The 26291-nt window shown below is 44.1% G+C and overlaps 1 protein-coding gene across 1 annotated transcript in view; it reads left to right on the top strand.

Moving 5' to 3' along the window:
• CASQ2 (calsequestrin 2) overlaps nucleotides 1-26291 on the top strand; it is a 71126-nt gene that overhangs the window by 724 nt on the left and 44111 nt on the right. Inside the window, exon 2 of the mRNA XM_068965681.1 lies at nucleotides 24863-24947. Coding sequence (XP_068821782.1) covers nucleotides 24863-24947 — 85 coding nt within the window. The remainder of the gene's footprint in view (nucleotides 1-24862; nucleotides 24948-26291) is intronic.

The following is a 26291-nucleotide window of genomic DNA, read 5'->3' on the forward strand; positions in this document are numbered from 1 at the left end:
TACACTGAGCCACCATCGAAGTCTGCCCACTGTATCATAGTCTGTAAAGTTGTAAAGTCTATCAGCTGACGGCCCTCTTGATTTCTCAAGGGCAATGGTTCCAGCCACTCTTTTCCTCAGAGAACGTTAAAGCTATTGTTAAAAGGCCCGAATGACATGGGATTCAGGGTTATGTGCAGGCTTCATTCGGTGTACTAATTTCCTGCTGTTTGTTCTTGTAAGTCTGCCCACGATCTTGGGGCAGCAGAAGTCATTTGACCTTGCCTCTGCTTGTGGGTCAGATGGGGAGCACCGCTGAGTAGTGCTCATCTCTTGGGACTCAGTATCAGTCAACATCAGCCACGGGAGATGTGGGAAGGTCTTGGCTGCGTGTTCAGTAGCGGGAGTATTTCTTTTTCTCAGAAAGTTCTTGGTGTGAGGTCAGGGACGATGCTGAAGTCAGTTCCTATTCTGTCTGCGTTACTGGCCTCTCTGTGAAGCTGGCGCGGGGGCTGGCTCTTTAATCCTGTGTGAGTGACCCAGGAACTCCTCCCGTAGCTCCTCCTGGACAGTGTCAGATCAGTTACACTCAGGAGCACCTGGGAGTGCCAAGAATTCTAGTAAGCACCGAGATCCCTCATCATTCCCCAGGCTCGGCTCAGCCCACACACCTATTTGCAAAAAGGACTGTTGGAGACCAGCCCTACCAGAAAGCTCAGCTCAATCAGATACCTTTTTGTTCTTTCTTTTTCTTTCAGTTTTATTGAGACATAACAGACATACATTATAATCAAATACTTTGATGAACAGAATTATCATAGAAAACCCATGTGGATTTTAGTTCTCAAAAAAAAAAAAAAACTATAAGAAAATCTAGGCTTCCCAGGCAGCACAGTGGTAAAGAATCTGCCTGCCAATGCAGGAGACTCGGGTTTGATCCCTGGGTCAGGAAGATCCCCTGGAGAAGGAAATACCAACCTACTCCAGTATTCTTGCCTGGGAAATCCTGTGGACAGAGGAACCTGGTGGGCTACAGTCCATGGGGTCACAAAGAGTAGGACACGACTGAGCACATAATAAAATCCAGGAAAACCATCCCAAACACATCAAAATATCTTTGATAATTTTAAAAGCATTGCAGAGTCCTGTGTCTCTCGATCATCATACCCGTATTTATTTTCAGAGGATTTATATATGGCAGCATGGTCATTACAGAGAGCTCTGGTAGATGAAAAACTAAGCATTTTAAAAATATCACCATGCCCATTATCTTTTTCCTCAGGCTCTACTCTGGGGCCTGAACATGGAAGTTCAGTTCCCTCTGTGAGTTATAAGCAAGGAAAAAGCAGAGACAGTTATTAGGTCTTTGTACTATATATACAGGAAAATCTCAGGCTGGAAAAAAACCAGGACACACAGCACAGCTGCTGCTCAGCCCAAGAAATCCTCACTCACATTACCATCTCCATCTCAAACTGCCCTACTCAATTATAGTGACAATTTTCTGAAAAGTTAGCTGAAGGCACAAGGACTCTACCATATATGCTCACCAATGTCAACTTAGCCTAGAACTCAAAAAGAGGGCTGGTGCAAGCCATGACCCCAATTTCTGAATCCCTGTCATACACACACACATTTTCCCTCAAAGACAAATTCTGTGTTCCCAAGCAAAATCCTGAGAAGGGACTTTGCCCTGGACTCACCATCCTTCCAGCCGCCTTTGATCCAGGAATGCCCAGCAGAGACTGACAAGGCGTAAGTTCAGCACAGGAGGTGGTTTGATGCCCCACAGGCTCCTAAATCCTTAGGGAAAGAGATCACAGAACCTGGAGTCTGGAGATCTGGATTTATATTCTGGTTTTGCCTCTACTGGACACACGGCATAGGGAAGGTTACTTACCTTCTCTGCACCCCATTTTCTCATCTATAAATCTGGAAAAATAATAATTGTCCAACAGGCTTATGGGATGATTAATAATAAACATTTATTGAATGCTTACTCTGCACAGGGATTGTTCTAAGCACTTTGTACGTGTAGCTGGTTTGAGCCTTATAGTATTTCTCTGATGTAGGTACAGTTGCCATCCCCATCTTCAGATGGGGAAACTGAGGCACAGAGAGGCTAAGTTGCCCAAGGCCATTTAACTAGTGTGCTAAGTAGCTTCAGTCATGTCCAACTCTGCGTGACCCCAGAGACGTCAGCCCACCAGGCTCCCCCGTCCCTGGGATTCTCCAGGCCAGAACACTGGAGTGGGTTGCCATTTCCTTCTTCAATGCATGAAAGTGAAAAGTGAAAGTGAAGTCGCTCAGTCGTGTCTGACTCCTAGCGACCCCATGGACTGCAGCCTACCAGGCTCCTCTGTCCATGGGATTTTCCAGGCAAGAGCACTAGAGTGGGGTGCCATTGTTTTCTCCATCAACTAGTGTAGGTGCAGGCAGTTTTAGTCCCTATACTGCCTTACTGCTAGAATCAAATGAGGCGATGTACAAGTTGCTGGTGGATACCCTCTTCAGGATTGTTCCAAGAGTCTTCCTTAAATAGAGGGCTCAGCCTGTGGGCCTGGGCCTGATGATGCCAGCCATATCAGCAACAGGGCTGAGAAGCACAGAGTCCCAGAGGAGGCACTGCTCGTACAAATATGCAAACCCTGGAGGAGGCTGGGCTACCTCCCTGAGGGTTGGGGAGGGAAGGGGGGCCTTTGCTGAGATACCTGTCAGGTGTAGGCCGTGCCTCAGAATCCAGGACTAGACTGGTTCCAGGAACCCCAGGAATGGTAAGAGAGTGGGGGTGTGAACCTCTACATTTTCTTTCTGGTCAAAAAAGCCCATTTTTGTCTTCTTAATTCCCTGGACTCTAAACAAAAAACACTAAGGACAATATCCTGCCAGTTCCAGGGCTGTTATTGTGCAAACTAGGAGGGGAGGGGGCAGTTCCCAGGGTGCATCCACAAGGCAGTGAAATCTCAGCCCAGGGCAGACAGCACGGGAAGGGCGGGGCTCCTTTCCTCTGAACAGTTTAGGAAGGTGGTTTCCCGCTTCTATCATAGCTCACTGTGACTCACTGTGTACAGAACATACATACACAAAAGAAACAACAGTTTCACAAGACAACACGTTGTTATTTGGGGAGCAGTTGGATCAAAAATTCTTTTGTCTTCTTTCTTATTATTCTTTTCTATACTTCGATTGTGTTTCATTAAAAAACATATTGATCTCAATCTATTAAATTGATCTCCCTCTCCAGTGATGTTGACACCCCCAAGTTGATAAACCTGGAGAATTTCTAAAGGTTAGAAGTTGAGGAATTAGAAGTTCATAACTCCTCCCCTTAAGGGCCATCCCTGACCTAAATGGGGAAAACATCCAAAAAAGGGGATATATGTAAACATATAGCTGGCTCTGGAGAAGGAAATGGCAACCCACTCCAGTATTCTTGCCTAGAGAATTCCGTGGACAGAGGAGCCTGGTGGGCTGCTGTCCATAGGGTCGCACAGAGTCGGACACAATTGAAGCGACTGAAGCATGCATGCATGCATTGGAGAAGGAAATGCCCCACCCTTCCTACTCCAGTATTTTTGCCTGGAGAATCCCAGGGACAGAGGAGCCTGGTGGGCTGCCATCTATGGGGTCGCACAGAGTTGGACACGACTGAAGCGACTTAGCAGCAGCAGCAGCAGCATAGCTGATCCACTTTGCTCTATGGAAGAAACTAACACAACGTTGTAAAGCAACTATTCTTGCTGCTGCTGTGGTTAAGTTGCTAAGTCAGGGTCTAACTCTTTTGTGACCCCATGGACTGTAGCCCACCAGGCTCCTCTGTTCAACTATACTCTAATAAAAATTAATTTTAAAAAAGGGCCATGCATTCTGATAAAAACCCAAAGATACTATGGTCAGACCAAACACTGATTTCAATATCAATCCTTATTATTGAAATACCTAGAAATAGCCCCATCCACAGGGTGAGGAGGTCACTGCCAGACTCGGGGCCTAAAATGCCCATCAATTAGTCTTACATCTGCCACTTACTCTAGGTTGGGCCTGGGGATGCACGCTGTGGATACAGGGAACATGAAACACTCAGGCGGCTCACAGCCTAATGTGGAAATTACAAAGAAATACTAATGAAAAGCCACAGTGCAAGGGAGTCACTGTAATAGTGAAAGTGAAGTCATACAGTCGTGTCCGACTCTTTGCAACCCTATGGACTGTAGCCTACCAGGCTCCTCTGTCCATGGGATTTTCCAGGCAAGAGTACTGGAGTGGGCTGCCATAATAGTAGGGCAACAGAAGCTCCTCTGGGAGTGCAGAGCAAAGAGGAAATGCCCTGCTCTCTGGGAGACATGTGGAAGGCATGACAAAGAAGAATTGGTTTGTGAAAATAAATAGCATTTACTAGGCAAAAAAGCAAGGGTGGGGAAGGGAAATCCAGGAGACAAGATTCTGACAGCCCTAAAACCTTTTCCAACTTGATACCTTTTCCCTAAAATTTGGCCACAAGGGCCTCGTTCCTTTAGGTAAAAATTTTATTCTTATTTAGTCAAGCCCTTCTGCAAGAGATAGTCTTGTAAGATATTGCCATTCACTTACACCTCCATCTGATCAAAGTTGAGTTCTATGTGAAAGCAGGTTTGATAAGTGGAAGAGAAGAAAGGGAAGAATATGAGGCCATTAAAAGCTTAGGGAGAGGGACGTCCCTGGTAGTCCAGTAGCTGAAACTCTACCCTCCCAATGGAGGTAGCCCAATTTCGATCCCTGGTGGGGGAAATATATCCTACATGTCTCAACTGAGAGTTTCTATACTGCAACTAAGATCCATCACAGCTAAATTTTAAAAAAATAATGAATTTTTAAAAAAGCTTAGTCATAAACAGGGCAAGTAATATGGCACCAGGAGGCCACACTCAAACTCCGCTTTGCATTTGACTGGAATCTACCTCTGGAAGACCCCAGGGTTGGTGCAGTGCCCGTAGCTCTATATAGATGCCCTTTAATGTTTGTTGAATGAATGTCTGATATGTTAGAGCTCAAAAGAACTTTGAGAACCATCTAGATTGTTCTGAACCCCTCATGTCATAGATGTGGCCTTGCAGTGACGTGAGTTACACAGCTGGCAATCCTGACTCTTGGTGGAGCGCTTCATCCACAAAATAACACACTCTCATGCAGGAGTGTGAGATGATGTGGACAAAGAAAAAGCACCCCGAAATAAACATGGCTAGTGTTCTGATAGAGTTCTTTCCAGTATTTTTTTTCTATGCATAAGAACACACTTTCAAATTAGATGTATACCATTTTTATGGTTTTACTTCCTGCTTTTTTCATTTCAGTATATTGTGAGTACCCCTATGTCACTAACTAGTTTTAAATTCTTGGCAAACATGATGTTAATGTTGGCATAGGACTTCACTATATGATCATACATATTTTTAAACTAATTTTTCTTTTAATTAAAAAAAATTATTGAAGTATAGCTGATTGGCAATCTTGTGTTAATTTCAGGTGCCCTGTGCAAAGTGAATCAGTTATACATAAACGTATATCCACTCTTTTTCAGATTCTTTTCCCATATAGGCTATTACAGAATTCCTCTATTTTTGGATACTGGCACAGTTTTCAGAGTTTTAAAAATCTTTGCCTATTTATATTTTTATTGTTTTAATGGACATTCTTTGATTTCTAGCTGGACTGAATTTTTCATGAAATTATTTGACACTTAAGTTTTTTCATATTTTTCTATGCCTTTCCCCCATTTTTTTCCTATTGAGATATCAACTCAGATTATAAAGGGAGTTGCAGTTTTATATGCTATTTCCTTCAGCTTCAGCAAAGTCAGCAAATGTAGTCATGCCTCACTGGCCAAACCCTATTAGTGCGGCAGGACTCAGAGACTCAAGACGAGGACACGGGCAATGAATTTGACTCCTCCTTGCTTCTTTGCTGCCGGCTTCTACTTTCACCTTGAAACAAGTGCTGCTGCTATCATGTTCTATAAATACTGCAGAGAAAGTACTCCGACACCCGACATCACTGGCCTCTCTTGGGTTGAAATGCTTGAGAGGTGGTGTGCTCTAAAATGGGCTTCCAAACCAGAGAGGCCTGGGTCCAATTCCCGAGGAAGAAGTCTGTCTGTATTCAGGTTCCTCACCTGTGATGTGTTTGTGTGAGTCCTGTGGGAGCAACTAAACACACCAACCTGTAACCAATATATATATTTACTGGAATTTCCCTCAGGCAAGTGAGTGAGTGTTTCAGAACATGAACATTCTTACTGTGAATCCATGAATAGAAATATTCATTCATCAGTATTCATTCATACCTGTTGCTAAGGCAGGCTCTCAGTAACCGTAGCATGAGTGAGTGAATGAATCAGTCACTGAATGGATGGTGAACAAGCGATGCTTTCCACACGGTGAAGAGTAAAAATTCGTTCATTTGTTGAGGGTGATGAACTAGCAGGTACTGGCAGGCAACCTGGGGTCCTGAAGCAGAAATAGTTACATCATCCTGGTAGCTGTCCGCTGGGTTGACCAGATGCCCCAGTAGTTTCTCTGGAGACCCAGGGCTGCTCTGTAGAATTTTCCCTGCATTGTTTTCTGCTCTTCCTGCTTGAGGACGTCCCCACAATAAAGGAGCTACCATCCCCATACATGACCTGCCTAGGGGCTCTCTCCCAGGCCCTCCTGGATAGCAAATGGCAGGATCACTACCTAAAAGTTATTGGAAATGGCCTGTCTGCCAGCAGTAAAGGTTACTGCTCTGACTGATTTTCCACTGCTGGTAAACAGGCTGTGTGTGTGTGTGTGTGTGTTCAGTTGCTTCAGTCCTGTCCGGCTCTGTGCGACCCCATGAACTGGAGCCCGCCAGGCTCCTCTGTCCATGGAATTCTCCAGGCACGAATACTAGAGTGGGTTGCCACGCCCTCCTCCAGGGGATTTGCCTGACCCAGGGATCCAAACTATGTCTCCTGCATCTCCTACACTGCAGACAGATTCTTTACCATTAAGCCACCCAGGAAACCCCTGGTGAACAGGCTATTTCCCAGTAATTTTCTTTTAATCTTTTTAAACAAAATTTTTATTGGAGTACAGTTGTTTTACAAGGTTGTGTTATTTTCTGCTGTTATTTTCAGCGAAGTGAATCAGCTATACATATTCATATACCCCTCTCTCTTAAGGATTTTCTTCCCATTTAGGTCACTATAGAGCATTGAGTGGAGTTCTCTGTGCCATACAGTAGGTTCTCATTAGCTCTATATTTTATACATAGCGTGTATACATATATATAGCTATATACACACACATATATATATGTATGTCAATCCCAATCTCCCAATTCATCCCATCACTGTTTTCCCTGCTTGGTCTCCATACATTTGTTCTCTACCTCTGTCTTTATTTCTGCTTTGCAAATAGGTTTATCTGTACCATTTTTCTAGATTCCACACACACGTGTTAATAAACAATGTTTGTTTTTCTCTTTCTGACGTTCTTCACTGTGTAAGACAGGCTCTAGGTCCATCCAAAGTCTCTACAGATGGCACAGTTTGTTCCTTTGTATGGCTGAGTAATGTTCTATTGTATATATACACCGGTATCTTCCGTATGCATTCCTCTGTTGATGGACATTAGGTTGCTTCCATGTCTTGGCTATTGTAAACAGTGCTGTAATAAACACTGGGGTGCATGTGTCTCTTGGAATTATGGTTTTCTCCAAGCATATGCCCAGGATGGGGATTGCTGGGTCATATGGTAGTTCTATTTTTAGTTTCTGAAGGAACCTTCATATTGTTCCCCATAGTGACTGTATCAATGTACATTCCCAGCTACAGTGTGAGAGGGTTCCCTTTTCTGCACACCCTCTCTAGCATTCATTGTACATTTTTTTGATGATGGCCATTCTGACCAGTGGGAGGTGATAACCTCATTGTAGCTTTGATTTGCATTTCGCTAATAGTCAGAAATGTTGAGAATCTTTTCATGTGCCTTTTGGCCAGTTGTGTCTCTCTTCTTTAGAGAAATGTCTATTTAGGTCTTCTGCCCATTTTTTTGATTAGGTTGTCCTTTTTTTTTTTAGTTGAGCTCCATGACCTGTTTGTATATTCTGGAGATTAATCTCTTTCCAGTTGCAGATAATTTGTATTTTGCATTTTTTAATATAGTTTTATTTACTTATTTATTTTTGGCTGTGCTGGGTCTTTGTTGCTTCCAGGGCTATCCTTCGTTGAGGTGTGCGGGCTTCTCATTGTGGTGGCTTCTCGTTGCGTAGCACAAGCTCAAGGCAAGCAGGATTCAATAGCTGCGGTGTGTGGGCTCAGTCGTTGTGGCTGGTAGGCTCTAGAGCACAAGCTCAGTAGCCGTGGCACAGAGGCTTAGCTGTTCCGTGGCATGTGGGATCTTCCCAGACTAGGGATTGAACTCATGTCTCCTGCATTGGCAGGTGGATTCTTTACCACTGAGCCACCAGGGAAGCTCTGCAAATAATTTTTTAGAGGTGGTTCTAGCACAGATCCGGAGAAGGCGATGGCACCCCACTCTAGTACTCTTGCCTGGAAAATCCCATGGATGGAGGAGCCTGGTGGGCTGCAGTCCATGGGGTCATGAAGAGTCGGACACAACTGAGCGACTTCCCTTTCACTTTTCACTTTCATGCATTGGAGAAGGAAATGGCAACCCACTCCAGTGCTCTTGCCTGGAGAATTTCAGGGACAGGGGAGCCTGGTGGGTTGCCGTCTCTGGGGTTGCACAGAGCCGGACACGACTGAAGCGACTTAGCAGCAGCAGCAGATAGCACAGATCGTCCATTAGGCCCTATGGGAAGGAGAAGGCTGGTTCCGTAATCTGTGGCAGAGCTAAGAAGTGAGTCCTGTGCAATGCAGGCCTCTGGTTCTGCTAAGTATCTTAATGCCATTGCTCTCAGATTGTCAAGACTGAGCTCCCTTTTCTATTCAGGTCTCAGTCTCCTAATCAATCTGTGTATCAGTGAGAATATCTTTGGTGAGATGACTGCAGCCTCTTTAGACTCTGTCATGTGTCCAGTGTTGCTGACATGACTCTTGTGCACGACCATCCTCGTGTATCCAACTTCAGATGAGGTTGAAGTACTTAGGCAAAGCAGACAGCTATGGGTCAGGGTAACAACTTCTCTTCCATTTACTATTTGATCGGGGCAAGTCATGAATATGCATTGCATTTTACTCATCTACAAAAATCAACTATGCCCTTTCTACCTTAGTGAATTAAGAGAATTAAATGAATAAAAATTCCCCATAAAATTTTAAGGAGCTGTACAAGTGTCAGGTGTTATTACTTTGTTATGTTGGTTACTACTAGAAAATTAATCTATGTAGAATGCTGAGTGCCTGAAATACAGCTGATGCTTATCAAATGTTAATTCCCTTCACCTGTCACTTGAAAGGCAGCCCATGTTCTTGGCCAGTTGTAGTAGTTCTCAACCTTGGCTGCACGTAGGACTCAACCTAAGGAGAAAAATACCTATTTTTTTTATTGTTCAGTTGGTCAGTCGTGTCTGACTCTTTGCTACCCCATGGACCACAGCACGCCAGGCTTCCCTGTCCTTCACCATCTCCCAGAGCTTGCTCAGACTCATGTTCATTGAGTTGATGATGCCATCCAACCATCTCATCTTCTGTTGCCCCCTTCTCCTTCTGCCCTCAATCTTTCCCAGCATCAGGATCTTTTCCAATGAGTCAGCTCTTTCCATCAGGTGGCCAAAGTACTGGAGCTTCAGATTCAGCATCAGTCCTTCCAGTGAAAATTCAGGGTTGATTTTCCTTAGGACTGACTGGTTTGATCTCCTTGCAGTCCAAGGGATTCTCAAGAGTCTTCTCCAGCACCACAGTTCGAAAGCATCAATTCTTCAGCTCTTAGCCTTCTTTATGGTCCAACTCTTGCATCTGTATATGACTACTGGAAAGACCATAGCTTTGACTGTACAGACTTTTGCCAGCAAAGTAATATCTCTGCTTTGTTATATACTGTCTAGGTTGTCATAGCTTTTCTTCCAAGGAGCAAGCGTCTCCTGATTTCATGGCTGCAGTCACTGTCTGCAGTGATTTTGGAGCCCAGGAAAATAAAGTCTTTCACTGTTTTCATTCCCGCACCCCCGCCATCTATTTGCTATGAAGTGATGGGATCAGATGCCATGAGCTTAGTTTTTTGAATGTTGAGTTTTAAGCCAGCTTTTTCAGTTTCCTCTTTCAACTTCATCATGAGGCTCTTTAGTTCCTCTTTGCTTTTTGCCATAAGGGTGGTGTCATTTTTGTATCTCAGGTTATTGATATTTCTCCCAGCAATCTTGATTCCAGCTTGTGCTTCATCCAGCCTGGCATTTTGCATGATGTACTCTGCATATAATTTAAATAAGCAGGGTGACAGTATACAGCCTTGACATATTCCTTCCCCAGTTTTGAACCAGTCCATTGTTCCATGCCCGGTTCTAACTGTTGCTTTTTGAACAGCATACAGGTTTCTCAGGAGGAAGATCAGGTGGTCTGGTATTCCTATCTCTTTAGGAATTTTCCACAGTTTGTTGTGATCTGCACAGTCAAAGGCTTTAGTGTAGTATATGAAGCAGAAGTACATGTTTTTCTGGAATTCCCTTGCTTTTCCTATGATCCAGCAGATGTTGCCAATTTGAACTCTGGTTCTCTGCCTTTTCTAAATCCAGCTTGTACATCTGGAAGTTCTCCATTCATGCACTGTTGAAGCCTAGCTTGAAGGATATTGAGCATTATAGCATGTGAAATGAGTGAAATTATGCAGTAGTCTGAACATTATTTGGCATTGCCCTTCTTTGGGATTGGAATTAAAACTGAACTTTTCCAGTTCCGCGGCCACTGCTGAGTTTTCCAAAGTTGCTGGCATATTGAGTGCAACTTGTTAACAGCATCATCCTTTAGGATTTATATAGCTCAGCTGAAATCCTGTCATCTCCACTAGTTTTTTCATAATAATGCTTCTGGGTCTTATTCCCCTAGACACTGATTTAATTGGTCATGGGGGAAGGGATGTTATCCAGGTGCTAGCTTTTAAAAGCTCCCTGGGTGATTCTAATGTGCAGCCAATTTTGTGGACCAGTTGAGGCCTGATGCTCAAAATTTGGTCGGCAGACTACACCAGCAGTAATGGTATCACCTGAATACCTGTTACATTTCAACAGGATCCTTTGGTGATTCATAGGTATGTGAAAGTTTTCAAAGCACCGTACTGGTCTGTTGGATTGGAAAAATTTTCCAGATGCCCAGAATCACAGTGCACCTGCTTGACCTTCAGCCTGCTGACTCCCCTGAATGACAATGGACCTGTCAGCATTCCTCTGATTTGGAGAACTGCTGAGATATTAACTTGGTCTGGGGCTGCGGGGATTCAGGTCTGCTCTGGGACTCAGCCAAGTCTCCCAGTCTTCCCCCATGGTCTCCCCAGCCACACCATCAGTGATTAATACTTGGACCTCCTTAGAAGGAGAGAATCTGGGCTCGTGTGATGCTTCCCCCTCCTTGAGAGGTTTCCAGGAGAGTTACAAGGGTTTCTAAGGCCAGATCAGAAGGTGCCTTTCTAAGGAACCTTAGGTCAAAGTCCAGGATTTACCCTCGGAAAGGGAGGAAAATCATCTATTTGGTTGCCAGGTCACATTGCCCTTTTCTCCAAAAGAGATGACAAATTCGAGCACCCTGGAGGTATATGAATATGGGACACTAAGATGTTAGCATATTTAACAGGAAAGTATGAGAAAGCTGCTCAGAGCAAACTGATGAGTGTTCTATAATGTGGAACTAAGTTCTGGGCTTCCTTGGTGGATCAGTGGTAAAGAATTCGCCTGACAACACAGGAGAGTTGGGTTTGATCCCTGGGTTGGGAAGATCCCTGGAGGAGGAAATGGCAGCCCACTCCAGTATTCTTGTCTGAAAAATCCCAGGCTACAGTCCATGGGGTCACAAAGAGTCAGACACAATTGAGTACACATGCACGTACTCAAGCGTTGTGAACACCCCAACAGAAGTATTCATTCTTTCATTTATTTGTCAAATATTCACGCACTGTTTACTTAGAAAGTGCAGATGACATGATTCCTGATAACTCAGGGGTTGGTCTTTTGTTGATGATAAGAACTCACTTCCTTTAGGTCTATGCTTAAGTGTCATCTTATGAAAGAAGCTATCTCCATGACCACCTCTGTAAATCACACACTCCAAGCACCCCCTTATCCCTTCAACCTTACTTTATTCTTCTCCATGGCACTTGGCAGACATAGCGCATATTGTTTGAGATGGTTATAGCATGTAGCCCCCACAGAGGCAAATACTCTGTTCTCTTCATTGCTGTACCCCAGCACCTAGGCCAGTGTCTGACTCAGTGTGGCCTCTCAACAGTGCTTGTTGAAGGAATGTTAAATGAACAGAAGAGGAAGAAGGAGTAGGGAAATCACATGCCCGAAATGGGTGCTTTACATACGTCATTCTGTTAAATTCTTACAACATATTCTCACACTATGTACAAAGAAATGATTCCCTAGAGTTGAGTAGAAATTGCCCAAAGTCACAAAGCTAGAAAATGGCACAGCATAAAGCAGGATTTGAATTCACATCTATTTGTTTCCAAACTTCGTGTTCCTTTCACTACACCAAGAAATAGCATAAAGGGGTTGCTTCTTGTTTGTAAGCAGTGCCAACTTACAAAAAGACAAGCGTCTCTAATTTGAATTTGGGATTTTCACTCACATTTGAGCAGTGTTTAATTTCATAGCTGGACTATGTGTTGAACTGAAGTGTGAGTAAAGGGACTAATGCTTAACACCTACTTGGTATTTAATAAATGTTGGGTAGGTGGGTGGAGGCGTGGATGGAGAGAAAAGAAAAAGGCAAGGAATTATGGATATATTGCTCATATTAGAAATATATTTCTCTTTGATATCTTTTAAAAATTAAATCAATTTTTAAAAAGATTCAGTAGGAAGATGAAAAATTAAACCGAATCTATCAGATTCAGGGAACCGTTTGTCATCCTTGCTTAATCCTGCTGAAATATGAGTAAAACAGATTTTTTTAAAACCATGGGACTCTCAGTCCAAAACACATGCACAGCATGGGCATAAACCTCAGGGCTCTCTAAGGCTGTCATTGCCTTCAAACCTATTTAGCACTGGCAAATGTCCCAGTGGCTGCATTTCTAAACCTCAAGAGAGGAAGGCAAAATGAAATTTCTGGAGGCAAGTGAATCCACAGATGGGTTGATGTGGGAACACTGGGCAGAGAATAGCAACATACACAGGATTCAGGTATTTCTTCCAACTGTTCACTGCCCAAAGATGGCGTTCTCCAAACTTGCACCTGCTGCACTCTGAAAACTCAGATGAGGTCAGGCTTATTTTGGTTTGGCTTTGAGAATAAGTCCTCATGTAGAGCCAGAGCTCTCAGAAGATGGATGCCCAGGCTCACTCTTAAATTGCACTTCTCCTAAGAGATGTGTGTTTGCTGTGCACTTCTCAGCAATAAAACTAGAGCCTGGGGTGAGATGTGAAAAGACAAGAAATGCTCAAAGTATGGACTGAGTTGATTATAGTTCAATTCTTTCTTCCATACAGAATTAACAGGGAGATAGAGATTTTACAAAATGGCAAATACACTGTTGATTTAGAAGGTTTTAGACCATTGGAACCTTCTTCTCTCACTCTTCCCACCCCCAACAGCCCTCAATAATATTCAAGCCCAAACAGGATAGCTGGTCATTGTATTCTTGAGGTAGACCTCCTCACAAAGGTATACATTTCTAAATGGAGACATGTGAGACCATGAACGTTACTGCGATGAAAGTACTGTAAGGACTACTCTAGCGTAAAGCAATAAAGCACAAACAGACAAAATCTGTTTCAGAATCACAACATTTTTCTTTAAAAGCAGCTGCCCTTTTTTCTTGCAGTTTTAACTTCACTGCTTGGTGTGGAGTATTTTTGCATAATTATCAGCTCAGCCTTAGAATCTAAGACGATTTGTTCCAAAGAATCTGAAAAAGAATATGTGTGTTATGTATTATACATCACATACCTGTATAACTGAATCACTTTGCTACATACCTGAAGCTAACACAACACTGTAAATCAACTCTACTTCAATTTTAAAAAATAAAAATAGCACTTACTGCCAAAAAATGAAAGGTTTTATCAAAAAAGCCAGTCCCCACAAAGTCTGCACCTGTACAGCGAAGCTTCTGAGGTTCCCTCTTCTGTAGGCTGGATGTGGTTCGATTCAGATAAGCCATTTCTCTTTGGACAGACACGCGGGAACACGGCCAGTGCACCGTCTTGCAGAGCGATGGGCCGGGCAGGCCCAGCCGCTCCTCAGCGCCCAGAGAGCCTGTTCCAGGAGCGTCCGCCTGCTGCCCAGCGCCCCAAGCCAGCAGGCCTCTCCTCACCATCTGCCATGCGCTGGGCAGGAAGATGGGCCAGTAGATACTCCTTCACCCGCCTCTACCGTACGCAGCCCTGGCTCAGCACCCCAAGGCCTTCCTTAGCCTGGCCACGCACACCTGGCTTCCCTATGAAGGAACTGAGAGCATTTCCCAAAGCTGAAAGAAAAGGGAGTGCAGCCCATAAGCTGCAGCCCACACTATGTTCTGGCCACATAAGCAGCACACACTCGGCACAGAAACCTGTGGACGTCTTTGCAACGTCCAGACCATGGACTGAGTTCTCGAAGGCCGAGCCTCTCCCTTCATGGAATAAAGACCACCGTCCCCTCATCCCAGGGTTCCTCTGAAGAGAAAAGAGGGGGGTGTGTAAAGTGAACAGCCTATGTCAGGTGCTCAGGAAAGAACTGTTCTAGAATTTATTATGTGAAAGCACCTTGAAAATGAACTCTCAGGTTAGCTGTCTGTGGTATTTGTTGTCATTAGTAGAGTTCATCAAAATAAACCCTAGTCAGACATTTTGCAAAGTTTAGCCAAGCAGCAGCAGGCTTCTCTTCTGCTTTGTAATGTTCAGTACTGGGGAGATGAGGCATAGAGGCCTGTCTGCCATCATTTTACATTTAGAAGGTCTCTCTACTGACTGCAGCCTCCCGCCTTCCCTCCACCTTTATTTCTCTCTTTTTTCATTAGGTGCACCAACCTATGGAAGGTATAGTTAGAAAAGGGACAGTGTCTCCCTGGCTGCAGGAACATGATGGATACTTGGTGGGACTTGTCCAAGGGAGGGGGCTACCAGAGAGTGTGGGCATTTGAGCTGCCAGACTGCTTTTTCACAGACTCTTGGGAACAGAACTCTACTGAGAAAAATTGGAAAAGTGGCCTGGCCCCTAGGTCAGTCATATCCATTAAAAAAAAAAAATCCCACTGCAATAATATTTTTAGTATAAAAAAACAGAAACCTGGCTCAGGAATAGCCTCCCTTAATCAGTCATTTTGGACATCACACGTGCTACACAGGAAGACTGTGCTTGTGTGTTAGAGACTGTTGTAGAGCAGTGCTTCTCAGTGTGTGAACTCGGGACCAGCAGCATGGGTGTCTCCTGGACCCTGTCAGACATGCAAATTCATGGGGCCCCTCCCAGGCTTCCTGAGTTTGGAATTCCGGGGTGGACCCAGCAATCTGTGTTCTTACAAGGCTTCCCTCCAGGTAATACTGATGCAGGCTCAGGTTCAAGAACCACTAGCTTAGTGTAATGGGGTTGCCCTGCAGTGAATTTCTAGGGAACAAACATTCATAAGCACTTGAATACATAGTACTCCTGCAAGAATTAGATCTCATCTTTTCAGATTAGAAAATTGAGATCAGAGACATTGTGAGCTGCCCAGAGTCTCACAGCTGATAAGCGGCAGAGCCAGGACTGGGGCCCAGGTCCCTCTGAGGCCCACGTGAAGGGAGCAGAATGTAATTGATGCAAGTTTGGGCCCTGGAGCCAGAGTGTCATGGCTGGAATCCTGGATCACTTGAGTGCTGTGCGGCTCTGGGCAAGTTGGTTAGCCTCTCTGTGCCTCTGTTTCCTCATCTTGAACTTATACTTCATGTGAGTTTTGTGAAGATTCAATGAGATCACTCAAGTGAGGTGTTGCAGCAGTATCTGGCATACAGGGAACACTCGATAGATGTTATTTTTATTGTTGTTAAATACTGCTTCTCAATGTGGTGGAGTGGAATGAACACACAGCAGTGACCTTTGGGCCTTTTCCTTGGCTCTGACCAAGGTGATAGTTCAAAAGTGCCAATAAAAACAATCAACAACGCCCCCCTCCCACACACTTTCCCTCAAGGTTCTTTTAAAAGCCACCAGGTCCAGCCCCAAAAGGCCCCAGTGTTCAGCTCATAAAATAGTGGTCCCCCTCTCTCACCTGCCTCCTGCATGGACCCATCACGTGCCAAGCCCCCAGCTATACATAGCCCAGGCCTCATCCGAGGGTGGTGGAAAGTGACAGGAGATTACTGGAGATAAACGTCAACTCTCCGGTTTCAGGGGAGGACGCGCACAGTAGTGGAGTTGCTTGACATGTGGCCAGATGGTATCAGGGATGGTGGGTGAGAAGAGCCACTTGGCTCTTGGCTTACATGGAGAGAGCAGGGTTGCCGCCAGGGTATTTTTAATGGCTGGCCTGAGGGACACTCACTTGGAGCGAAGATCTGTGACATATCCCCCCATGCTTCTCAGACCTTGATTTTTTTTCAGATTCTTGACCATGCAGAAAGTGAGCCCCTTCAGCTCTTTTCGGTAGGTAAGCAGCCCCTTGTCCCTGCTACCCCACCTTCTTCTGACAATGAAGCAAATTAGTCTTTTTCCTCCAGGAGGACAATTCTTGAGAAACAGAACTTTCTTCCTGTTGGTCCCTGGATCAGGGCTGAGATGTCCTACTAAGGGAATGGACTCGGAGGGACAAACATAGACAGACATGCCTGTCCTCCTAGGCCAAAGGGAGCGGGTCCCTGGGGGCTGCTGTGTTAGTTTCCCTTCCCTCCACAGCAAACTTCTTGAGCAAGTGATCTACACTTGCTCTACTGTGACCCTGCCACCCACTCATCGGCCTCGCTCTCAGTGCTTTGGCTTCCGGCCCAGCTCCTCTCTAAAGGTCACCCGTGACTTACCATCCTGAAAGGGAGACCTCAGTGGTGGTCCCATCTCCGGGGACTCTCTGCAACACTTATCTGACCACCTGCTTGTTCTCGAGCTTCTGTGACTATGGAGTCCTGGCACCGCGTTCCTTGTCCCCCTGCTTCTCCCACACACCTCTCTGCCTCCAGGCAGCCTCCTTTCCTCATCTCCTACAAGGCGGCCAGTCCTCGACCCTGTGGTTTTCTCATACACTCTCCTTACACCTTCACCTCTCACTTGCAGAGGTCCTTCGAAACCTCTCCCCCACACTCCGGGTTGGCACCCCCAACTACTGCCTAGATTTCCACGGCCATGAACTCACTGCATCTAAATCCAAGCTGAGAAGCTCATTCGTGATTCTGGTGTGCCCTCCTGACATCTCTGTTTGTCTTCCACTCTGTTCCCTGGCTGGAGACCTTGGAATCGTCTTGCCTCCTCCGCTCCTTGGTTCCCCCCACCTTCCCCAATTCTCCAAAACCATACAGTGGTTACCAGTCTGACTGATTCTAAGCCTCTAACTTCATTTCACAGGCTGCTTCATCTGCTGCCTTCGCTGGAGACCTGACATCTCCCACTGAGACTCTAGCAGCAGCCTCCCGACTGGTCGCCTTCCCTTCCATTTTCCTATATGTCTGATCTATGCGCTCAGATCAACCCTCCCCAAACTCAAATTAACCATACTGTTCTTCTACTCAAGCGTCTTCCACATCAGAACTGCCGGTCCTAATGTTCAAAGTCCTTCACACTCTTTCTCTAACATGCCTTAAGCACACTGCTCCTTCCAGCTCCCCTGAGAAACCCTCTACCTGAGGACAGAAGCCTCTTCCCTTTCACTCACCCTGCGCGTTTGCCCCTCCAAACCTTCAAAAACATTTGTGCCATTTTTTTTCTTCCTCAGATGTCCGTGCAGCTCTCCTCTGCCTATTCAGACACACCTCCCCTCTCAAGGTCTAGCTAGCCTCCCTTCTTTCTTCCATTTATTTATTTAATACACTAATGTTTCATTTTGTTTTGTTTTCAGCTCTCCTCTTCTCAGGTTCTATCCTGGTGCAGGAGATAGTACACAGAGGAAAACAGGCAGGGACGTGGAGCTTACAGGCTCACACGCAGACAGTTGACGGACAAACGATCATACAGTAAGTGTGTACTTATTGATACAAACTGAGAAAGGACTGTGAAGGCAAAGCACTATGGACAAGGGTAGAAAGAGCGCCCAGTTCCGACCCAGTTCAGAAAGAGCACCAGGGAGTCAGGAAATGCCCTTTGAGCTACTGACATTAATGTATAGACTTCAAGGAGAAATAGGAGTGGAGGGAAGGCTCTTCTAGAAAGAGGAAAGAGCGTGCACAGTAGAGGAGCATCTTGAGTGTCTTTGTGTAAATAGATCAAGGTGTCCCCAGAGGCAGCTGCAGTCCGTGCCTTGCCCTAGGACTTGGGAGCACAGCTGAATGAGGTGATCCTGGGCAAAGACTTCCTGATCCAGGAAAGAACTTGCTGTTTTGAGGAACTGAAAATGATGTGTTAGTCAGAGGCAGAGTGGCCCCAAGGAGGCTGGAGAGGCAGCTGGGCCAAACTGTGTAGGGCCTTTGTGGTCATGTTAGGCATCTGAGATTTCATCCTGAGTGTGTGGAAATAAAATCCACACTTCTTCGCATCACTTTCAAAGCTCTGTATGATTGACTCCCTGCCCATGAACTCTCATGCTCTGGCTCCAGAACCCTTATTTTCTGTCTTAGTTCTTCGACATCTATCAGCTAATTTTTTTTGTTTTAATTTTTATTTTTTAAACTTATGAAAGTACAATAACATATTTACAGGAGACTTAGAAAATACAGAACAAGGTTACATATAGCTCCGCTATATATTACAATTATTCCTATCAGCTAATTTTCCATTAGCTTCCTAATGACATCACAAACTCCTTGACTATGGAATGTGTCTTGCACGTTTGTTTTGGATGGCACCTTGATCATAGTAGGTCCTCAACTAATAATTATTGTCTTCTTGCCATCACCATACATTAGGCATTGGTATTTCTTAATTGGCACAGCTGACCCTTTCAAGCTGTCATCATAGTAAGAAGAAAATATAACATTTTTTAAGCACTTACTGATGCCAAAAACTGTGTCAAGACGTTTACATGCATCATCTCATTTACTCTTCTTCAGAACAGCCTTATGAAACAGATATTGGTACTCCCCATACTTTACAGCTGAGTCATAGCAAGGACCAAGTCAGGAATCCAGGTCTCTGATGCCAAGCTGTATACTCTTAACCACTAGGATATATTACCTCTGGGTTATTTACTCATTTAAAGATGAGATCTACTTCAACCACATCATTACAGAGGTAACAATAGTATAATAAATACCTATATGATGCAAAATTTAAAAAAGACATACTATAAATATCTACAATTTTGCTGTTGACATGCATATTATTTAATATGATTTTTTTAATATAACGTTGTTTCTGTACTCAAAAGAATCAGCAATGGTCAAACAAATCAATGTTTCTGGAACTGCACTCATGCCCAGCAGCTACACGTACCAACTGATAAGAGACAACTTCATTCTCTAGGATGGACAGGTGGCAAGACCATGTGAGAAGAAACCAACCAACCAATCAATAAAACAGACAGAGCCAGAAGTCAACATGAGAAAACTAGAGTCTAATCTGAAAACAGCATTCTGGTTTTCTGGAAATTTGGGAGACACATTGACTCTATCCTTTCTCCTCCTGGTGGTTGTAACTTTTAATTACTGTGAAGTGAAGTGACGTGAACGTGAAAGTTGCTCAGTCCTGTCCAACTCTTTGCAACCCCATGGACTATACAGTCCATGGAATTCTCCAGGCCAGAATACTGGAGTGGGTAGCATTTCCCTTCTCCAGGGGATCTTCCTAACCCAGGGATCAAAGCAAGGTCTCCTGCATTGCAGGCAGATTCTTTACCCGCTGAGCTATGAGGGAGGCATCCCTGTAATTGGTGACAGGGTGTAATTTACTCTTCTCCTTTTGGCTCAAAAGTCTCTTAAACTTATGAAGTGCTTGGGCCAGTCCATTCATCCAAAGTATGCTGAAGGTCTCTAGGGAACTATATGAGATACAAAAGAAGCACAAAATCAGCATTTTTTTCCTTAGGGAGGAAAGATGCACAATATAGAACTCTAATGACTGCAAAATAAGTGCCAGAGTGTTGTGTCCCTATAACGGGCTATTGGAATTTACAGAAAAGAGACTGGAGTCAAAGATGAGTCTGGAGCTGGGCTTTGCAGCCAAGGCCAGGCTGGAAGCAACCTGAGAGAGCTCAGTGAGACTAGGCTACAGAAGAATGGAGAATGGAAAATATGAGCTGGAGATATAAGAGCAGAGCAATGGTGGGGATTAAGCTAAGTAGGAGAGGTGGAAAATGTCTGGCCTGCCCCATCAGCCCAGCAGGGGCTCTTGATCCTGGGGAGAATGGTCATGTCAGGAGTCAGCCCAGAAGGCCCCAGTCTTTCACTGCACCCTTTCTCCCCCAGCCCAGTCTCATGGCTCTCTCTTGGGTGGCTGCCAGCCTTGGCCACCCCTGGCTCAGGCCCAAGAAGGGTGCTTGCTCGGGCTGATGGAGGTGATGACAGAGCTCAAGTGGGCAGGCTTTGGGCCTAATCAGGGTAGGAGGCGAGAGTGACAGGACACCTCACGGATTGTGCAAAGGGTGCCAAGGAGAAGGTGGACAGGTCTTAGCTAGCATGGGTTCCTGACCCATCTGTGGCTGCCAGCATCTGTCTCTTCATCTGTGCCTAGAACAGTAACTGGCTGTGGCTTAAACAGAAAACCATAAAAAAACAGAACTGACTTTGTCTGCGATAGCACCTTCCACTCATGTATCTTCAATTGTCATGTATCAATATCAATAAGGTAATCAGAATGTTATGCTTTACAAGCCTAGGCAAGGCACACTTGGCATCTACTTAAAAACCAATACAATGTGGTGGTATGTGCCTAGGAGAGGTTGGAATTAAATTCTCTGTAATTTTCAAGTTAATCTTGAAAACTCTTACTATTAATAATATTTTTCTCCTACACTTAAGATGAAGCAACCAACAGGGCTAAGCATGGCTAGTGGGTCACAGTTGGAAAACACCACACCACATCACTTTTGGATGAACTGACAACCATTTATAGCAGTGTTTTCCAGAATGTGGTACAGGATCTGCTGTGTCAGAATCATGGGGTGTGGTGGTATGGTTTATGAAAATATTTTCTCCTGAGCTCCACCCCAGCTCTATTCTCTACTTTCCGGAGTGAAGGCCAGGAAGCTCCATTTCACCCAGTGCTCCAGGTTTAAGAACCACTGTTAGAGGCTCACACTTTCGGAATAGGGAAACTGTCTAAAATCACAAAGCTATCAGGTCTCATCATCATTAATTTTTAATTATAGAAAGGGAGCATTTCAGCTAATGTACTGATAGCACTAAACAGGACAAAGTAGCTTGCACTGAACACCAGAAAACTCAAAAATGACCTTGTCTAATAAACTGAATGCAAGAGATTAAAGTCAAGTGACTTTGCAGAAATATAGGCCTCTTTAAGCATTACAGGGACGTTCAAGATGAGTCATGAAATAAACACTGATGATATCTTTCTTCCAAACCCTTCCCTAGTCTCAGCCAAAATTCAAGAAAGAAAACTGTCCATGGGGTGGAGGCGTCATTTGTTACCTGCCCCTCCACCTCCAGTCATCAGAGGGACTCCGCAGAGCAGCTTTCTGTGCTTCTGCCCAATATCCTTGGCCTTAGACGAAAGGAGTGATTAGGCGCTAGAGAGGAAGAAAGAGAACAGACAGCATAGGAGGTCAAGAAGGGAAGAATGAACAGGCAAATAGAGCAGTTACAGCAGGAGACAGCCCTTTCAACAAATGGTGCTGGAACAGCTGGACACCATTGGTTAAAAATACACACACACACACACACACACACACACACACAAAACCCTCAAACCAGATCATGGACTTACACGTAAAATTAAAATTCCAAAACTTCTAGGGAGATCCCTAGCAGTCTAGTGCTTAGGACTCAGTGCTTTCACTGCCATGGTCCAGGTTCAATCCCTGGCTAAGGAACTAAGATCCCTCAAGCCACAGGCAACAACAAGAGAAAATAATAAGACTGTTAAGAAAAATTGGAAAAAAATTTCAGGATACAGGATTAGGCAAACAATTCTTAGACTTAACACCAAAAGTGCAATCCATAAATGGGAAAACTGATAAATATGACTTCATTAAAATCAAGAACTTTTATTGTGAGAAAGACCCTATTAGGAGGATGAGAAGATAAGCTTCAGGGTGGAAGAAAATATTTGTACACCAAGCATCCAACAAAAGCGAGTGAAGTCACTCAGTTGTGTCTGACTCTTTGCAACCTCATGGACTATAGCCTGCCAGGCTCCTTCGTCCATGGAATTTTCCAGGCAAGGACACTGAAGTGGGTTGTCATTTCCTTCTCTGGGGGACTAATATTTAAAGAGCTCTCAAAACTCAGCTATCAAAAATAAATCTATTTGGAAAATAGACAAAAGACAGGAATAGGTATTTCATAGAAGAGAGCATACTGATGGCAAGTACATGAAAAAGTATTCATCATCATTAGGGAAATGCATTAAAACCATAATGAGATATCACTATACATCTAAAATTAAAAAGTGACAACACCAAATGTTGGCAAAGATGCAGAAGAACTGGATTCCTCATCCCTACATTGCTACTGGGAGAAGGCAATGGCACCCCACTCCAGTACTCTTGCCTGGGAAATCCCATGGACGAAGGAGCCTGGTAGGCTGCAGTCCATGGGGTCACTAAGAGTCAGACAGGACTGAGCGACTTCATTTTCACTTTTCACTTTCATGCACTGGAGAAGGAAATGGCAACCCACTCCAGTGTTCTTGCCTTGAGCATCCCAGGGATGGGGGAGCCTGGTGGGACACGACTGAAGTGTGTCATGAAGAGTCAGACACGACTGCAGTGACTTAGCAGCAGCCCGAATGTAAAGTGGTATAGCCACTCAAATGGAATTTCTTTTAAAATTAAACATGCAATTATAATACAACCCAGCAACTGCACTCCTGAGTATTTTTTCCTAAAGATGTTAAGCCTAACCTTCACACAAAAACCTGTATATGAATGTTTCCAGCAGCTTTCCTCACAATAGCCCCAAACTTGAAATAGCCCAGATGTTCTCCAGTGGATGAATAATTGAGAAACTATGGTACCTCCATAATATGGAAATACTGCTCAGTTATACAAAAGAATGATCTATTAATATACCCAAGAATCTGGATGAATCTCTAGAGAAATATGAGTAAAAAAAAACAAAACCTCAAAGGTTGCATATGATATGATTCAACTCATATAACATTCTTGAAATGAAAAGATTACAGAAAATGGGAACATGTTGTTGTTCAGTCACTAAGTCATGTCCCCCTCTTTGTGACCCCATGGACTATAGCACACCAGGCTTCCCCATCCTTCACTATCTCCCAGAGTTTGCTCAAATTCATGTCCATTGACTTGGTGATGCCATCAGCGGTTGCCAAGGTTAGGGAGGGGATGACAGTGGAAGCAAGTGGATGTGACTATAAAAAGACAACATGAAGGATCCTCATTGTTCTGGAAATCTTCTGTATCTTTACTATATAAATACCAATATTCAGTTTTGATGTTGTATTATAGTTTTGCAAGATGTTACTTTGGGGGCAAACTGGGTAAAATGTATGAGTGATTTCTCTGTACTGTTTCTTACAACTGCATGTTAATCTGCAATTATCTTTTTTAAAATTTTAAATAAAGAAATGTAATATTAATATTTCATGATCTTTCTGGGAGCTTCCCCACTCTATTCTATTTTAAGCCTCCATTCAGCCGGATGGCAGGAATTAGATCTCAGTCAATTGAGGGAGGAAATGGCAACCCACTCCAGTATTCTTGCCTGGAGAATCCTATGGACAGAGGAGCCTGGTGGGCTATGGTCAGTCCACAGAGTTGCAAAGAGTCAGACACGACTGAGCAGCTGAGCACTACTTCCTCATAACTAAGTTTCAGGGAGCTTACCATGATGCCAGGCTTGTGCTTGGTGCCAGCAGGGGCTGGCGTCCACCCAGTCCAGCCATCTGTCCACCTGACACCCTTCACCTTTGAGGCTATGAATCCACCCAGGTACTCTGCTAGTGTTTCCTCTCAGCTGGAAGCAGGAAAACGTCAGAGGTCATCTCAGGTCGTTTTACCAGATACCCTCAATGGACATTCCTACTCCTCAAGTCCACGGGGTAGAGGGATTTGAAGACTATCTTGGGTACTGGGGACAAAGTCTCCTTTATTCGAAGGTCCCTCAGCCTATCTGGCGTCTCTCCTGACCCTGCCAAACCCCAGTGGCTGGGGACGGGCTCCAGGCACCTTAGTAGGAATCTGTTTGTACCGAGTTCTCTTTGTCTCCTTTCTGATTCTGCTCTCTCCCAATTCAAATTTTATCTACCCCGAGGGCAGAGAAGGGTGTGCAACAATGGGTGTGGTCTTCCAAAGCGGAGCTCTGGCCCTCACGTTTGTCTCTCCTTGGTTCTCGGAATTCTGCTGAATCATCCTTCTCCTGAGGGTATAAACACAGAATCTCTACATCGCTTCTTGAACTGGTCACAGAGTAATAGGAAGTATGGAGAGAAATCTTCTTGTCAACATATCGGAAGAGTATCCCACAGTATTTTCTACCGTCTTGCTGCCCTTGACTCACTTACTCTCCCACTTGTCTTTCCCTTCAGCTTGTGGCCCAGGTCCTGGAACATAAAGATATAGGCTTTGTGATGGTGGATGCCAAGAAAGAAGCCAAGCTTGCCAAGAAATTGGGTAAGTGTGACTTTTTTTTTTTAGATATATCATGAAGAAACAAATGTGTCTTGCAAAAAAAAAAAGGTACAGTCACTTTTTTTTCTTGCATGATAACTAGACTTGTTTTTAAATAAATATAAAATGATCCTGTACAGCTTAGTCTTAGCTCAGGGAAGAGTTTCACAAAAAGTAAATACAGGCCTGAATTCAATGATTTCACATTAGACATTTAATATATCTTTGGATCAGTACAAGAAAGAGGGTCTCTTCGTGGGAAAATGGACACTAATGGTTCAAACCTTAATTTCCAGCTCTTAGAAAAGGTTAAAAGGCTGGCTTCTTGGCAGGGGATGGGGGAACATAAATTAGGAATTTGTGAGTAACATGTATACACTACATAAAAACAACAAGGACCTACTCATAGCACAGGAAACTATACTCAATTGTTTTGTAATAACCTATATGGGAAAAGAATCTGAAAAATACATGTATGTATAACTGAATCACTTTGCTGTACATCTGAAACTAACAACACTGTACATCAATTATATATTGATTTTAAAAAAGGGGAGGGGGGCCAACCTCACTGACACAGTGGTCTGTTTGAGGGAGATCAAATCTCCTCTTCCGTCACCTATTATTTCCTGACCTCTTAGCTGAAGCAGCCAACAAAGGATATCATTAATAGCAGTGACTCTAGGGCCCCAGTTGTTTCTATATGGAAGGCCAAACCCCAGCTGGGCACTGTCACCAAGGATGTAAGGGAGGATTTAGAGGAGGTATGGTTAAATGACCGCACAGTGCAAGTTGTAATCTCTTGTGTCAATATGTCACGGTTAAGTGCGAGTGCACTTTAAGATTCTTACACCTCTAATCCCAAGGAGAGAGAATATAGGTTACTCCTTGGTTTGCAAAAACCCCTGCACCTGTACTGACCATTTCACTTTTTCTGCATCACCAGTGAAGGATGGCTAGTAAAAGAGAGCAGAAGGTTATAAAACAGGACCTTTAAAGAAAGGTTAATTGGATTGGGAGTAGTAATCACAGAATAAAGAAAAAGATTAGCGGTGGTTCAGTAAACACCTTCAGATATATATGAAAGTTCATTATCTTCGAGAATTTCAAACAACGGCTTCCTATTTTGTTTTCAAGACCAGTTTTTTAAAAAAAGATTTAAATTGTAGGATACAAGGCAGACTCATGACTATTATTAAGAATGCCTGGAGTATCTCCTTCCCTGGAGACAAGAACTTTTTCCCCTTGTGCAAAGCATATTCAACTCTTTCCCTTGTCAAAAGCGAGTTGATGAATTCAGTCCAGTGCCTCTTGATTCCCTAGTCTTCTCTCTTCCCACTCTTAATG

Source organism: Capricornis sumatraensis, chromosome 2, assembly GCF_032405125.1.
Source record: "Capricornis sumatraensis isolate serow.1 chromosome 2, serow.2, whole genome shotgun sequence".
NCBI classification, from domain to species: domain Eukaryota; kingdom Metazoa; phylum Chordata; class Mammalia; order Artiodactyla; family Bovidae; genus Capricornis; species Capricornis sumatraensis.